Source organism: Cheilinus undulatus, linkage group 9 (genome assembly GCF_018320785.1).
Source record: "Cheilinus undulatus linkage group 9, ASM1832078v1, whole genome shotgun sequence".
Classification (NCBI taxonomy): Eukaryota; Metazoa; Chordata; class Actinopteri; order Labriformes; family Labridae; genus Cheilinus; species Cheilinus undulatus.
Window position 1 is genome coordinate 11,022,194 of NC_054873.1, and position 15,434 is coordinate 11,037,627.

Below are 15,434 nucleotides of genomic sequence, written 5' to 3' on the forward strand. Positions count from 1 at the left end.
ATAAAGTGACAGGGATTGTGTAGCCTGTTTGATGACAAACAGGTTTTTGATGATCTAATTAAAACTGGACCTAAAAACACTGATTATGTTTGCCGAAGCGGTAGCCAAACATTAGACCTGTCAACATGAAACGACTGATCTCCAATTTGCAACTAAAGATGAGTTACTCATGTGGTACGACTTACACGTCAAGGAGATAATGTTTTCCAGGCCTCTTGTTTGCCTGTTTAGCTGCAGAATAACAGAAAAAAAACAGTCTTAGTTTTCTGCATACAATACAGTAGGGGGGGGGATCACTAGTGGCCCATTTTGTCAACTGTTTAGCTGATTTAGCATTAGTCTTGTCCTCATGTTTGTCGTATTTCCGCAGTATTTTATTTTCATGTAGGGCTTCTTCTGCTCTATGACCGTCACCTCTGCCAATCTCACTGGACAAAGAATTGTCCAAACAATTGATTTTATTTTTCCATTATCATAAACTTTAGTTCATATTAGCAAATAATTGAAAAAATTGATACTTGGTGGATGAGACGATACGATGTATCACCAGACAAAATGTCGCGATACTATGCAGATTTTTTCTCCCAGCCCTACAATACAGTGGAAGCTTTAGACAGTACTGTACTGTACTTTTCTCCGGCACTTCGTCAGATGTAAATATGAATAGCTTAGCCGTTAGCATGTAGTAGAAACAGCAGTGAATGAAATTAAGTGGTATGTAGGATGTTGAGGGTTGAACTCATGTATAACTACTCAGCCGAAGTGAAAAGAGGCCACATATCGAAGCATGATTTTAATCTGCAAGGAGGAACGAAGGCTGGCAGAGCTAGCTGCTAATGTTAGCCATGCTCAACAGAGTATATCAAGCTCACAGCATACCCACTGACACAACAACACTGTGGTGAATTTGACTGTTTTCTCCTCTTTAGACTAGTCAGTTAAACACAATTTAAATGGGCGTTTAGCCGAAGAAGGTAATAGACGCCTGGAAACAACCTAAGCCCACACTGATATTTCCCTGCTTTTTTATTGTAACCACCAAGTGTCTCTTGTGTAAAGAGAGGCTGAGTCAAGCGGGCAACCACCTAAACATGATGGCAATGTTGAACAATTTGCCGATATCTAAGGTGGATATATGGTTTATACTGTCGACATATATACTGCAGAGATCATGTCAATAATATAGTGCATCCCTAACTGATGGCACATTACAATCCTGCTTTTGCTTTATATGCAAACCTTAATTTGACTCAAGTACAGTTCCTTTTAATCAACTGTTACTGGTTTTGTTCTCAAACTGGCCCTTTTATAAAGCAATGAAATGATGGTATCTGATTATATTTGCTTCTGCTTCTAAAAAGATCAAGACCAACAGACCTTTATCTGCTGAAATATTTTCTTTATTTGTGTTTTTAAAGGACTGAAGTTTAAGATCTGAATTGAAACATCGGAATCAATATCAGTATTAGCTAAAATTAATTAGTAAATATCGGCATCATGGATACTGGCTAAAATCCAGTACCATGCATCCTTAGTAGCAATGTCTCGCACTGGCAGGTGCTGGTGTTGTGGTTTAAAATGTGACCCTGCTCCCTGGTGACATTCACCTAAATAAGATGCTGAAAACAGAAAGACTACTAACCAGTGCCTTTGTGCAGTTTTCCATTAGGTGCATGTCTGATGAGCATTTTTTAAGTTTTAAGGACAAATTAAACAGAGGTAGGAGAAGATATGCACACAGACAACTAGGTATAGGCATCAAGGTTTTTGTATGCTTTAAGATTATTGCCTGTTTTTAGAAAAATGTCTCCTTCAGTCCAGTTTTTTACAATTTCCCCTGTTCTTGAGCGCCCTCAAGGTGACTCCGGTCATTTGACAGTCACTGACATTTGTGTCAAGTCAGTTTTTATTTTTCTATGTTGTTTTTTTTCTCCTAACTACACACCGGATATAATTATCAACCAAAATGTAAAGTAGCCTTATATCAACACTAGTGTTTCTGCTGTCTGCTTTACTGAGTGACGTCATGGTAGTCATGTGTCTGGAAAGGTCGAAAGACTGGAATTTACAATTTAGAAAAGACAAAACTAAATCTTATTTTCTAGACTACAAACTACTCAAATAAAAATTCTAACACTTACTTTAGACTTTTTTCCCTTTATTTACACAGGACAGAAGACAGAGTCAAAAATCAGGACAGAGACTGGGGAATGACACGTACAAAAGCAGCCATATAGCCACCATACATGGACACAACTTAATCACTAAGCCATCAGCACCGCTTCTCACAGCAGTTTCAGGAACAAAAGCCAGCTGCTTTAGGTATTTCACAGTCCGTCTGTTAAACTCTTATGTATTTTAAAACTACAAATGCCACCTCAGTGAGTTCTCTTTGAAATAAAACCTTTACCTGTGCGCCTACAAGAAAAACGACCCTCTGAATGTGTTCATACTTCTCTGCTCCTGCCCAAAGGGCTTGCAGTAATTCTACACTGGCACTGCTTCTCTTATTTCCCTGGATTTTGCCTCGTCTCCCTGATGAACAATAGATGAATTTACAAACAGCTCTGAATTATTTAACCCACTCTGGTTCAACGGAGCACACCTGTAGTCAGATTACCTGGCACCAAACCTAGCCAAGAGATCAGCCAGAGTCTCTGGCTGGAAAGTCTCTGAGGAAGCAGGCCAGCATTCAAAGATTCAAGATGTAATGTATTTTTTGTCTTTCAAGAAGAGCGACGGCAACAACATTAAAAGAGGAAGATATGGAAATGTACTCACATGAATCAGAGAAAAGCTTGCATTCATAAGTAGCTGCTGAGGCTGTTTTACATAAGCTGACTCTTTTAGAAGAGACTTAAAAAGTTTCTTGTTTTTCTTGGTGACAGATTAAAAATACGCTTGCATAAACCGAGCACAAGTGTACTTCACTGAAGTCCTTATCCACTAAACATAGAAAAATATTCTACTTTATATGTATGAGTAAAAGCAATCCCAAAGTGTAATTATATCTCTCAGAGCTAATCTGATTCTGAAGAGCACCACTTTTGATGTTTGTCTTTGGTTTGGTTGCAGTCCAATTAACTAGAGAGCACAGAGGCTCCTATGGAGTTTTTAATGAAATAAGAGGTCTGATCTATTAACGGCATGCAAAAATGTGTGATATGTGAACAACTACGCTGCACTGAGCTATATGGAATTAATTTTTTCAGTTACAAAAACAGATGAAGATCCTGAAATGTTAAGATGCATTTTTGGTTTCATCAAGGATCGGTTATTCAGAAGATACTCAGTTTGTGTTTCATTATTTTTAAACCTTATGTCTTTAGGTTTTTTACACTTGAAGAACTACTTTTGATAAAACTGACTTGATTAATTTGGTAAAATAAAAATGACCTTATAAAGCTTATAATGGACATTTGTGGGGAGCAGGTGGCCTGGTGGTTGGGGGCGCTCCCCGTGTGCGTGGGCGGCTGGGGTTCGGGTCCGGCCTGGGGCCCTTTGCCGCGTCTCTCCCCCGCTCTTGACCCTGTTTCCGACTCTGTCCGCTGTCCTCCTCTATCTAATAAAGGCACAGAAAAATGCCTAAAAATAAATCTTAGAAAAAAAAAAAGAAAAAAATGGACATTTGTCTTTTTTGACATATTATAGATCAAAAATCAGTGATTGATCATTTGAACAATCTGCATATCAATAATTTTAGAAAATGATTATTAATTGCAGCACTGACGTCCAAACATTGCTGATACTTAAGTCTATACCCTGAAGTTGCTGTCCTTTTGTTTTTTTTTCATACTGGGGTTTTATAAAGGTGATCGTCCATCTCCTCATGGCTTTGATCCCTTTAAAGTGAAGTATTTTTCCATACACCAAACCTTATCATATGTTATTTAATCCAACAAGCTGGTTCTAGTTAAACTAAAGCAAGGTGAGAAATCAAATTTGAGATATGAGTGTGGTATAATCTAATAATTTTTGATTAAAGATATCTATATTTTGAATATTCTACACAATGTAAAAGCCACTGCCAGGATTTTATAGATTTATAAAACTGGCTGAAATTAGGGCTGGGCGATTATGGCAAAAATCAGAATCCTTCTTAATTGAACTTGTTACCTCAATTATGATTAATGAATGATTATTCCACCCCCAACTCCCTTCTCTGTTTGTTCTGAAATTCTTGTTTTGTAAAAAGTCAAATTTCCAAGTAAGGTAGAAAAAAACAACTTGTATTTTGTCTTAACAAAATAAACTGTTTTTATACTGTTGTATAAAAACTAGAGCACAACTTTGCTGCTTGACAAGGTGTAAGCTTAGCAAACAAGCTACTAACTAACTGAATGAAGAGTCATATTTATCGGATGAATCAGTTTGATATTAAATACAGCATGATTTATCAGTAGATATGAGTTGCAGTCAAATGGTCTTGTCAGTTTGACACATATTCATGAATTTCATTAAAAAGTGAAAAGGCCAAATTGTATAAAAACAGGTTAGTTAACAAATGCATTATATTGCCAAAAGCACTCTCATATGAACTTAAGTGGCATCCCATTCTTAATCCATAGGGTTTTGACATAGGTCCACCCTTTGCAGCTATAACAGCTTCAACTCTTCTGGGAAGGTTTTCCACAAGGTTTAGGAGTGTGTTTATGGAAATTTTTTACCATTCTTCCAGAAGCGCATTTGTGAGGTCACACACTGATGTTGGACGAGAAGGCCTGGCTCTCGGTCTCCACTCTAATTTATCCCAAAGGTGTTCTATCGAGTTGGGGTCAGGACTCTGTGCAGGCCAGTCAAGTTCATCCACACCAAACTTTCTCATCCATGTCTTTATGGATTTGCTTTGTGCACTGGTGCACAGTCATGTTGGAACAGGAAGGGGGCCATCCCCAAACAGTTCCCACAAAGTTGGGAGCATGGAATTGTCCACAACCTCTTGGTATGCTAAAGCATTCAGAGTTCCTTTCACTGGACAAGCCCAGCTCCTGTCAAACAACCCCACACCATAATCCCCCCTCCACCAAACTTTACACTTTGCACAATGCCGTCAGACAAGTACCGTTCTCCTGGCAACTGCCAAACCCAGACTCGTCCATCAGATTGCCAGATGGAGAAATGCGATTCATCACTCCAGAGAAAACGTCTCCATTGCTCCAGAGTCCAGTGGCGACGTGCTTTACACCACGCTTTGCATTGCACTTGGTGATATATGGCTTGGATGCAGCTGCTCGGCCATGGAAACCCATTTCATGAAGCTCTCTACGCACTGTTCCTGAGCTGTGTGGGCACTATGTGCCCTCAGCATCTGCTGACCCCACCGTCATTTTACTTGGCCTACCACTTTGTGGCTGAGTTGCTGTCGTTCCCAATCGCTTCCACTTTGTTATAATACCACTGACAGTTGACTGTGGAATATTTAAGAGTAAGGAAATTTTCTTTCACAAATGTTTATAGAGACAGTCTGCATGCCTAGGTGCTTGATTTTATACACCTGTGGCCATGGAAGTGATTGGAACACCTGATTTCAATTATTTGAATGGGTGAGTGAATACTTTTGGTAATATAGTGTATAAAAACATTTAAATGGTAAAACAAGTTATCTTAGAGCCTTTTTAGCTATATGTCTTTTCAATGAAACATTTCACCAAACATGGTAGGTTCTAGTCCTGGGCAAGTAATCAAGTTTCACTATTAATCACAATTTTGGTTTCCAACAATCCTGGAAACAAGAAAGTCGTGATTAAAGGCTTACAGACTAAATGCTTAATCAGTCGTGTTCATCAATCATGATCCTTATACCAAATGAAAACTATTGTGATTAGTTTTTTTTTTTTTTTTTAAATTGAGCAGCTTTGGGTTCCTGCAAGGACAACATCTTCCCTTATTTCCTTACATTAAATCCTAGTCCTATTTTTGTCTCTAAAAAAATACTTTGTACTCTAAATGTCCTCAGTCTGAAAAGAAGCGGTATCAGTGCATTCCTACATTCAAGCAAGTAGAATAAAAAAAAAATTATTTTTTTTCACTGGGATTAGTGAAATCTTTGACTGCTAAAAGAATGCAGGATGAGATTATTCATAAGCAAACACTACATACAGGTACCACTTTGTCCACAAGGGGCGCCATCATCAACATAAACAGAAAGTTACTCACAGGAGCTTTAATTATTTTGTGGTGTTTCAAATCTATCTTTTGCAAGACGTTGCTGACCCCAATATTGGGAACCCTCCTCATAACTTAGCATATCCTGCTTTACCGATTGTGATCTGCTCTGTAAAACAAGCAGCTAAATACCCATCATAGAATGTGAACAGATCTGCATCCTCTTTGATTATCCTACCGCAAAGGTTGACTTTGGAAACTGCCGCCACCACCGCCACCTCCACTACCTTCCTCCAGGGGGGCTCGTTCCTCATGGTCTCCACCACTGCCACTTCCACTTCCTCCTCCTCCACCACCTGTACCTCCAGATCTGAGGTGTCTCAGCTCGTCGGGCTGCAGGGCACTGTACCAGGCCTGCTGTCCACTGTCAGGGGTCAGCACGGGACTCTTGTCCTCCTCCTGGCCCTGGACCTGACTCTGCACCGTCTTTACAATGTTCACTGCATTCACTGGCAGCTGCAGCAGCTTCTGCATGGTGGTCATGTTTGCAACTTGGCTAGAGAGGAAAACCTGTAGAAGCCCTGGTGGATTTAGTGCAAAAGCAGCAGTTTTCTTAAGCTAATCCTTTATATAAATTAGTTGGATCAATTCTCTAGATCCTCCTTGGATAGATTTCACACCGCACAGAGATGCCTCAGTTATAAATACAAATTTCCTTTGAGGTTAATTATAATCCAATGTGGACACTTTTTTGCTGAAGCGATGCCACAAACCTCTTTGGAAATGCTCCAGTGGCTGCTAAAAGTCCTCTCCACGGTGATAAGAATGATATACTCTGCGCTGTAATCCAAATACCCCAGTGCACTGTAGCTTTCCTTCTGCTGAGTCTGTACGCATCCAGTGAAGCAGCAGACATCAGCTGCTCAGTAAATGGATGCTCAGCAGAGAGGGGCGTGGAGTTTTATTCGCCACGAAGCCTCCTCTCCTCTCGCGACTCCTCCCGCTGCTCATGTGGTCCCTTCTGCTGCACCAGCCTCTCTCTGCCTCCCTGTACAACACGTCCATGTATCCCAGCTCTCCAACAATGACACAGCCTCTCCCATCTCTGGCCACGTAATCACTCCCCCCTGCTCCACGCTTGTCATCTTTGCTCCGCCTCTTCACATGAGCAGCTCGAAGTCTCGCTTACCTCATTCACCTTTACGCTCACTCTTTCACAGCTTTCTTTATCTGTCTCCTCACCGCCAACAAACCTTACACCACACCTGACGGATGCTTCTAAATATCACTGACACCTCCTGCTCATTAGGTGAAAAATGTCCCTGTTCTATTCATTTTTAATACTCTGTGAGGTCCTATTTTTCTTCTCTAGTCTTTCGTGACTCAGCTTTCTTGGCAGAGTCGTGATCAGGACAACTCTCTCTCTCTTTCCCTCTCTCTCTCTCTTTCCCTCTCTCTCCCACTCGTTTCTTTTTGGCTGGAACAAAAATAACTGCCTTGAAGCACAATTCACAATATGCTCTTCCTGTGATCTGTAACAGTTCAGTCAGGTGTTGAAATTTGCCAAAGACTAATTAGATTTTTAACCTGTGGTGTCAACAAGATACACAGCCCAGGGCTGCAGCGTTTACTTTGAATCACACTAACAATGACTAAAACTAAAGCAATGTTGGATATAAAACAGAGGCGTGAACATTGGACACACTGGAGTCCTTGATCTCAGAGGTTCTCAATATGCTTTAAAGAAAATCTGCTTTTAAAAAAATCTGCATTTATAGGCAAAACACAGAAGATCTGTTTCTGTACATCTCTCATCATTGTCAATTCAAAAACCAGTTCCTGCTGTGTTACTCAAAAGCATCTTTGTACATTTTCCCTTTTCTTGTCAGACTTCTCTGTCTGATTTTAGATTCTGCGCTGTGGTATCAAATCCTCTAAATGAAGCGAGCTTCACAGGATGTATCTCAAGAGGAATATACTGAGACTTTCATGAATTAATAAGCTGCTAAAAGTATGTATCTAAGTCCTGAAGCTGGATGATTCTAATTCATTCCTTCCCCTACTGAGACTAAAATGTAAATTAGCTCTTTAGCTTTATCATCGCATCTTAAATGGTTTCAAAAGTGCTAGTGCACAGCTTTAAGAGAGGAGTAGGGGAAAGTGGGGTAAGATAAACCAATTGGTAAGTTGACCCGCCCCTTGTATCTAGGCAACTGTGGATTTTTCTATGTGACCATGAATTAAGGAAGTGTCCATCATGTCTGTCTTTCAGTGTTGGAGAGAAGCAAAGGTGTCCTTTTTGTAAAAAAAAAAGTCCTTTCTTACAATAATTACAATTACAACAGGGGTGTCCAAACTATGGCCCGGGGGCCAAATGCGGCCCACGGCCCATTTATGATTGGCCCACAGCAAATTCCAGAGATAAAGTGGAATATGGCCCACATCAAACATGAAGCTCGTGCTTAACTGCATTGCACTTCTTGTTTTCAGCACAAGGCAGTGTTACCATGTTAAATCTGTAAACAAACATTTTGACAAAATGATATCTTAAATAAATAACGCCCTGATGGATTATCACAACAAATAGCCGCATCAACCAGGGCAGAGCTAAAAGTAGCCAGGGCTAAACAAGGCCCCCTGAAATCTGATTGGCTCCCCAAAATCTTGAAAATGACTGTCTATTTGCCCTGTCAGTCATTTACTAGCCATTTGGACATACTCAGTAGCTAAGCATGTATTAACTTTCATTGGATTAGTCTTACTTAATTTAAAATCCTCATGGCAAGGAATATGAAAGTGGCCCAACCCTCCTAATATATTTCTGTATGTGGCCCTCCGTGGAAAAAGTTTGGACACCCCTGAATTACAATAACAAAGGAAATGGTAATTTGTGCTTAAATTGATTAAAAAAATTTAAATAAATGAAATATGTGGGCCCGCAACCCCTAATGGGATAAGTGGTATAGAAAATGGACGGATTGATGAAATATGTGGGCTTAAGCAAAAATATATTTTAAGAAACATGCCAGTGGGAAAAAAACTATCATGCATCTAAAGCCTTCACTGTTTACTATTGCTGTGGGAGAGCAGGTGCTATATTTTAGCAAGTGATCGTGTTAACTGACGACTTATCAGTTGGAAGTGTCAGCTGTTGTCGTTACAAAATTGTTAAAACACTGATCATTTTCTTAGATATGCTCAGGAGATATGAATTCATTGAAGAACTAAATAAAGGAGGAAATCCATTACCAACCCAACAAGGTCACCATTTAACATGGTCACTTGTTAAATTATAACACCAGGCATTGACGTGAAACCACACGATAGAATGTGTTGCTTTATTGTTTAAAGTAGGCTACATTCATTTAGTTTAGCACAGCAGGCTTCCTCCTATCTGGGATTGTAGAACCCAGAGTTTTAGAATGATTCTTTTGGGAAATCCGGATGGGTTGAGTAACTTAGAGCTCCACAGGCGGGGCAGGCAGTAAGGCTGAATGGTTTGGGAAAATAATCTAATTGCAATTATTTTCCCCCAATATTGCAATTGTGATTTAAAATGCAATTATTTTTCAAATTCCTCATCCAATGTATTTCTCAACAAACAACCAATAAATCATTCAGTATTAGAAAGATTAAACTAAGGCTGAACAATTCTCCAAAAAATGTAATTGCGATTATTTTGACTCATTGTAAATTCGATATGAACTACTGTATTAAAGGTAGTGATGATTTTGTCTTTCTCATTTTTAATAAGAAAAACATGCACCAAAAAGAAGGATTTTTTGCAAACTATTCTAGAAAAAATCTGACAAAAATGTTTGTTAAGTGAAGAGTATAAAATCTTTGCCTTAAAAAATGGGTGGCACATTTTTGTGAGGTCATAATTTTAAACAGCTTTGTTGTGTATTCACTCTGATAATTTTTTTGATAGCAAAGACCTTGAAATTAATGCTTGTGTTCTACTTCTAAGCAAAAATTGGCTCATCTTACCCCGCTCTCCCCTATGCCATTTTAGTGGTAAAATTGTCGGCTTCTTGCTGCCAACAGATGACCAGATTGGCTCCTTATGTTTGTTGGTATGCTAAATGAAACACCACATGCAGCAGATGGTAAAGTTAGCTTGGCATTAAGACTGTAAACAAAGGAAAGCAGGCGTTTTTTTTTTATCTCCATAGAAACACAGTCACTTAAACGACAGTACAATTCAGTAATGCAAATGTTAGACCTAGCATGGTCAATACATAAAAATAAACAAATAAATAAAAAAATTTAAGGAATCTTGTAGTTTCGTAAAGGGTATTTTTTGAGAACTAATTCTTGGCCTGGTGCAGCAACTTCAAAAGTCTACTGGTCGCTGGTGGCCTGACAGTGTCAAGGTTATAACAGCCATAGATTTGGGGGAAATTTAGCAAATGTTGAGTTGCAAAAAAAAAAAAAAAAAAAAATTCACTCCACCTCAGAATATCTGCAAATTCACAGAATGCCTGTTAGTTTACATATATAACTGGTTATTTTTACAGCAGAAATAGCCATGTTTACAACCATGGTACAAAAATGATTTTGGTATGAGTTTGGTAGCTTTTATCTTTACCTGTAAAAACTGTAAGGGGTTTGTTTTTGTTAAATAACTTATTACTTATGATATTAAAGATAAAAGTAAGGCATACAGGTAGCACGTAGCTGTTTACCTGGAGGCCTAAGGCCTACTCTACCTTTTTGCCTTTGCCTAAATTGCTTGAAGGTTGGTGTGAGACAGCATTTTTAATATGGCAACTTCCACTACTTCATGACACCACATCAGGAACCTGTGGGGGATGTCACTGAGACTACGTACATGTTTTATATAGTCACTGCGTAAAGCACAAATATTTGACTGATGATGATAATAACATAATATCATATTCAATAAATATTCAATATTCAATAAAGCGATATTTCACACATCATTGCCAATGGCTGACGATTGTCAACAGGGCTGGTTTCAGCCAATACCAACACTGAACCAATGCATTGTGCTGCATTCCTACAAGTAAATGCAGTTTGTCAGTGTTGGTGTGAAAGGTGTCAATCAGACCCCGGCGTGGACCCAGCAACCAGACCGTGACTGCTTGAAAAAGTCAGTCTGGGTCCCCTTTTAATTTAACCTTGCAAAGCAGATGGATACGCCCGTTTCCTTGTTTCTCACTGGTGAATCCATCTTGCAAAGCTCCTATCTGAACTGTTTGGGCCCGGTTAGAAGGTGACAGGACCAATCAGTGACGCGGGGCAGTACTTTCGGGCGCATTGGAGTCGTGACGTAAGCAAGCAGCAACAAGAGGCATGTGCAATTATGGCAGAAGAGCTTAGCGTGGATGCTGCTAAAGCACCAGTTTTATCAGAACTTGACGACATTTCTTCGTTAAAAAAAGAACAAAGAACAGCAGCTATTCCTCGGTAGCTGCACACGTGCACTTTGGTCACGGTTTTGTTGCTCTGATTGGTCCGTAAAGATGTGACAGACAGAACGTTCATCCAATCACCCTCTGAGTTTTTCCTTTCCCAGCTTCACATTGAAGGTTTCCCAGATGGATGTGTGAAACAAATCCATCTGGCGTGTCAGGTTACTTTTAATTAGGGATGCACAATATTATCAGCATGATAGTAATATTAGCTGGTATGAGCTTAAAAATTCAAATTCTGGTATTGGCAGATATGAAAATTTCTGCTGACTCAAATTTTTGCTATAAAAGCTGCCTTAATCAGCTGTAAATAATGGCCATACACACATCTGAGTTAGTGGAGTTTCAGGCTGAACCAACAGACCCATATCAGCTGAAGCTTTTTTCTTTATTCAGCATCATTTCTTACACTTTAAAGTGCTTTTAGGACTGAAATGTCTTAATCTATCATCAAACTTTAAGTTGTGGGTATTAAGGACTGTGGTTTTAGATCTTAACTACATTTAAAATTCAGTATCTGTTAAAATTAAGTTGTAAATATTAGCATATTAGATATGTGCAAAAATCCAAAATCGTCCTACTTTTGATTGAGCTCTTGTGTGATTTACTTGTGGTGAGAACATGAACCAACTTGTTACAACCTAGCTGCAGGAAAAATTTAGCTTTTTTTTGTTTTATTAAACCAGTCGTGTTAAAAAAACACAGTCATACCTGATGGATCTTCACAAACAGAAAGTGTTTAAGTACATTTCTGCCTTAGTTATTGTTAGACAGGGACCAGCCCAAGATAAAACACGGCACAAGTGTAGAAAAGTATTTGTCTAAAAAGGTGAGCAGTGTGTAGATCAGTTTACATTTTAAAACACAAAGAAAAGAGATGCTGCATTAAGAGAGAAAAACTGACACAGTTTAGGCACTGAAGCAACAATTCACATCTGCTGTGTTTCCAAGGAAACGACAGTGAAGGTCGAGTCAGCACTTTCAATGTCATGTTTACAGACAAACCGGTTGATCTACAGTCATTGAGGAGACTTAAACTCCTGCAAACACTGATCTAAAATAGACAAGCACACAACCAAGCAGCACTTCAATCAAATAATGAAGGCTTAAATGTACTTAAATATAATTTACAACTTATGAGTAAATATTTGCAAAGCAACTCAACACAAAGAACCTCCTTTACCAGAGTAAAAGGTCACACAACACTGCTGCAAATCCAATCTGACATCAATGAACAAAGAGCTCCCTCTGCTGGTGAATAGCAGTACAGGAGCGGAGGTTTTTAACCGAGAGGCTTAAAAGTACAGCAAAGTCTAAACGATTTCATCACCAGTCTCAGTATGGAGACAGTAGCAACAACAAACACAAGTGTTACTTGTTTTTCCAACAGGTGGCAAACAAAGACATATGAGAAAATCAGGAAAAACTCTAAAAGTATGTTTATATTTTATAGAAACCAGGTATGACTATATTTATGTTTCCCTGTGAGTAAAATAAAAGTCTGCCTTGGCTGATAACCTGTGTGTTAAACATTTTAAATGAGGTTATTATGAATGCACTGTAAACTGAACAGAAATGGCACATACCTCCTTAAAGAACAAGTAACAATGAAACAATATCAAAACCCATTTCAATAGCATGGGAATAATAATAGAGGTCCTGGACTTCAAGCAAACTTCTGCACACTGTTTAAACCCCACAAAATGTTGCCAATGCATTTGTGAAATTTAAACATTATCAATTCCTCTGCTGATGACTCAAAAACATAATTTGCATCTTTATAAGACAGCAAAAATTTGAAGAATGCCAAGAGTCGCCAACCTGAATGGATGATTAAAAGCTGCTCCCTTTTGTTTATGACTGCTGGGGACCTGTAGCCTTTTCCAAAGCTTAATTACTTTTCAGCACATTTTGGTTAAATAAAAATAATTTGATTTTTTTTTTTACTGTTAAAACAAAATATTAAAAAGTATCTAAACATCAAAATGCAACAAGATTATGAAGTATCAAACACAAATGAAAATGCTGTTTTTTATGTACACTTAAGATTGTAGTTTTCATAAACCCTTGCTGCTGCTCTATTCTGTTTTGCTTTGAAAACCTCTTCTTGGGAGGATTTTGTGGATAAATACAAACCCCAGCACCCTCCCATTCATTCCCATTAAAGCCAGCCCAACTGACATTTTGCTTCCAATTTAAAAACATTCTCAAGGCTCTTCAGCTCTTCAGAGTTCACCTGTGTTCACCTTTCATCAAGTTTGGTTCACCAGAGCAGCGGTTCTCAACCTTTTCAGCACGCGACCCCTAAAATAAAGGTGCCAGAGACCGGGACCCCCCCGCTGTCCCTGAAGGTGGTTGAACACAGACATGCACATTCAAGAACAGTCATGTGCAGACAAGGCATTCCCTTATGGGGTGCAAAGGGGAAGGTTTCTGGGACTCAGCCAAACTGGGGGCCCATGGAGGTCAGCAAAACCATGGTCCACTGTAAGGTTAAAGGAGACATATTATATTTAAGACAAGCTTAAATTGGTCTCAGGGGTCCCCAAAACATGCCTGTGAAGTTTGTTGCTGAAAAAAACACTCCAGTATAGGATGTTTGTACGTTTAAAACCCCCTCTATTTCAGCCCTTCTCAGAGCGAGCCGTTTCTGTGTCTGTGGCTTTAAATGGTAATTAGCTGTCTGACTCTGCCCCTGACCACACCCCTCTCAGGAAATGGATGCAGTACTCCTGGTACTACAGACACTTTTATCCAAAGTTTAGAACTTGACTGGGATTTGAACCATCAACCTCCCATACCATAGCCCGCAGGATAACCCAATGAGCTAACCAGTATCTCAACTGGTTGTTGAGAGGATCAGTAGAGGAGGGCAGAACTTTCCTCCAAGTGGGGGAGGGCCAACCAAACCGGGGGGGGGGTGCTTACACTCCTGGTGAGGTCACCAGGAGCTAAATCTGAGAACAGCTTGTTTCAGCACACATTTTCTGAAAGGTGGCGATTTATCTTTGAACTTTAAAGTGTGTTTATGGGTCTGAATTACATTTATATAACATATCAGCTGAAAATATTGTGTAAACGGCTGTTTGACAATTTGGGGTATCCTTTGTCATATTTTTAAGTTAATGTGTGTCTTTTTTAGTGGGTGCAATGAGGTTTGCAGGGAGGGCAGTGTAGCATCTGTAGTCTCTTACTATGAAGCTAGGCTGTTAAAATACCTGCAGAATGGGAGTTAGCATCTTATGTCTGAAATAAACAAGAGAAATAAGAGTTCCCAGGAGAATACAGAGCTCATAAAAAGTATTCACCCACTTGGATGTTTAATACTTCAGCCTATTGATTTTCTAAATCAATAATAGTCTAATTTGACTTTTTTTGACAAAAAGAAAAAACAAATTCACAAAATAATTGATATTAAAGTGAAAAGAAATTTCTACAAAGTAATGTCAATTAAACAAATATGCAGTGCTTAACAAATTTATTAGACCACCTGTCATATTTGTCTCAGAGACCATCCAGCATCATGAAGGGCTTTAATGCGGACTCTTTCATTTTCAGTGAGCTCTCCACGTTTCACCATTTTGAACGGGAATGAGGAATTTCAAACTGAATTCACCTTTTTATACACAAAATTTCAGCGATTTCAATGATCAGCCTGTGGCACTGCTCAGGTGTAATGGAAGCCCAGGTTGCTTTGATAGCAGCCTTCAGGTCATCTGCATTGTTGGGTCTGATATCTCTCATCTTCCTCTTGACAATACCCCATAGATCCTCTATGGGGTTCAGGTCAGGCCAGTTTGCTGGACAATCAAGCACAGTAACACCATGGTCACTGAACTAGCTTTTGGTACCTTTGGCAGTGTGGGCAGGTGCCAAGTCCTGCTGGAAAAT

General features: G+C 39.2%; 1 protein-coding gene across 7 annotated transcripts in view; it reads right to left on the reverse strand.

Moving 5' to 3' along the window:
* The window catches only part of LOC121515620 (AP-3 complex subunit beta-2), an 84,755-nt gene that overhangs the window by 65,005 nt on the left and 4,316 nt on the right, over nt 1–15,434 (reverse strand). For 3 of the 7 annotated variants that reach the window (XM_041796480.1, XM_041796481.1, XM_041796479.1), the window contains exon 1: nt 6,344–6,648. The exons of the other annotated variants lie outside the window; for them this stretch is intronic. In XM_041796480.1, the coding sequence (XP_041652414.1) occupies nt 6,344–6,648 (305 nt within the window). Of the gene's footprint in view, nt 1–6,343; nt 6,649–15,434 lie in introns of those variants that run through there. 7 annotated transcript variants of the gene reach the window in all.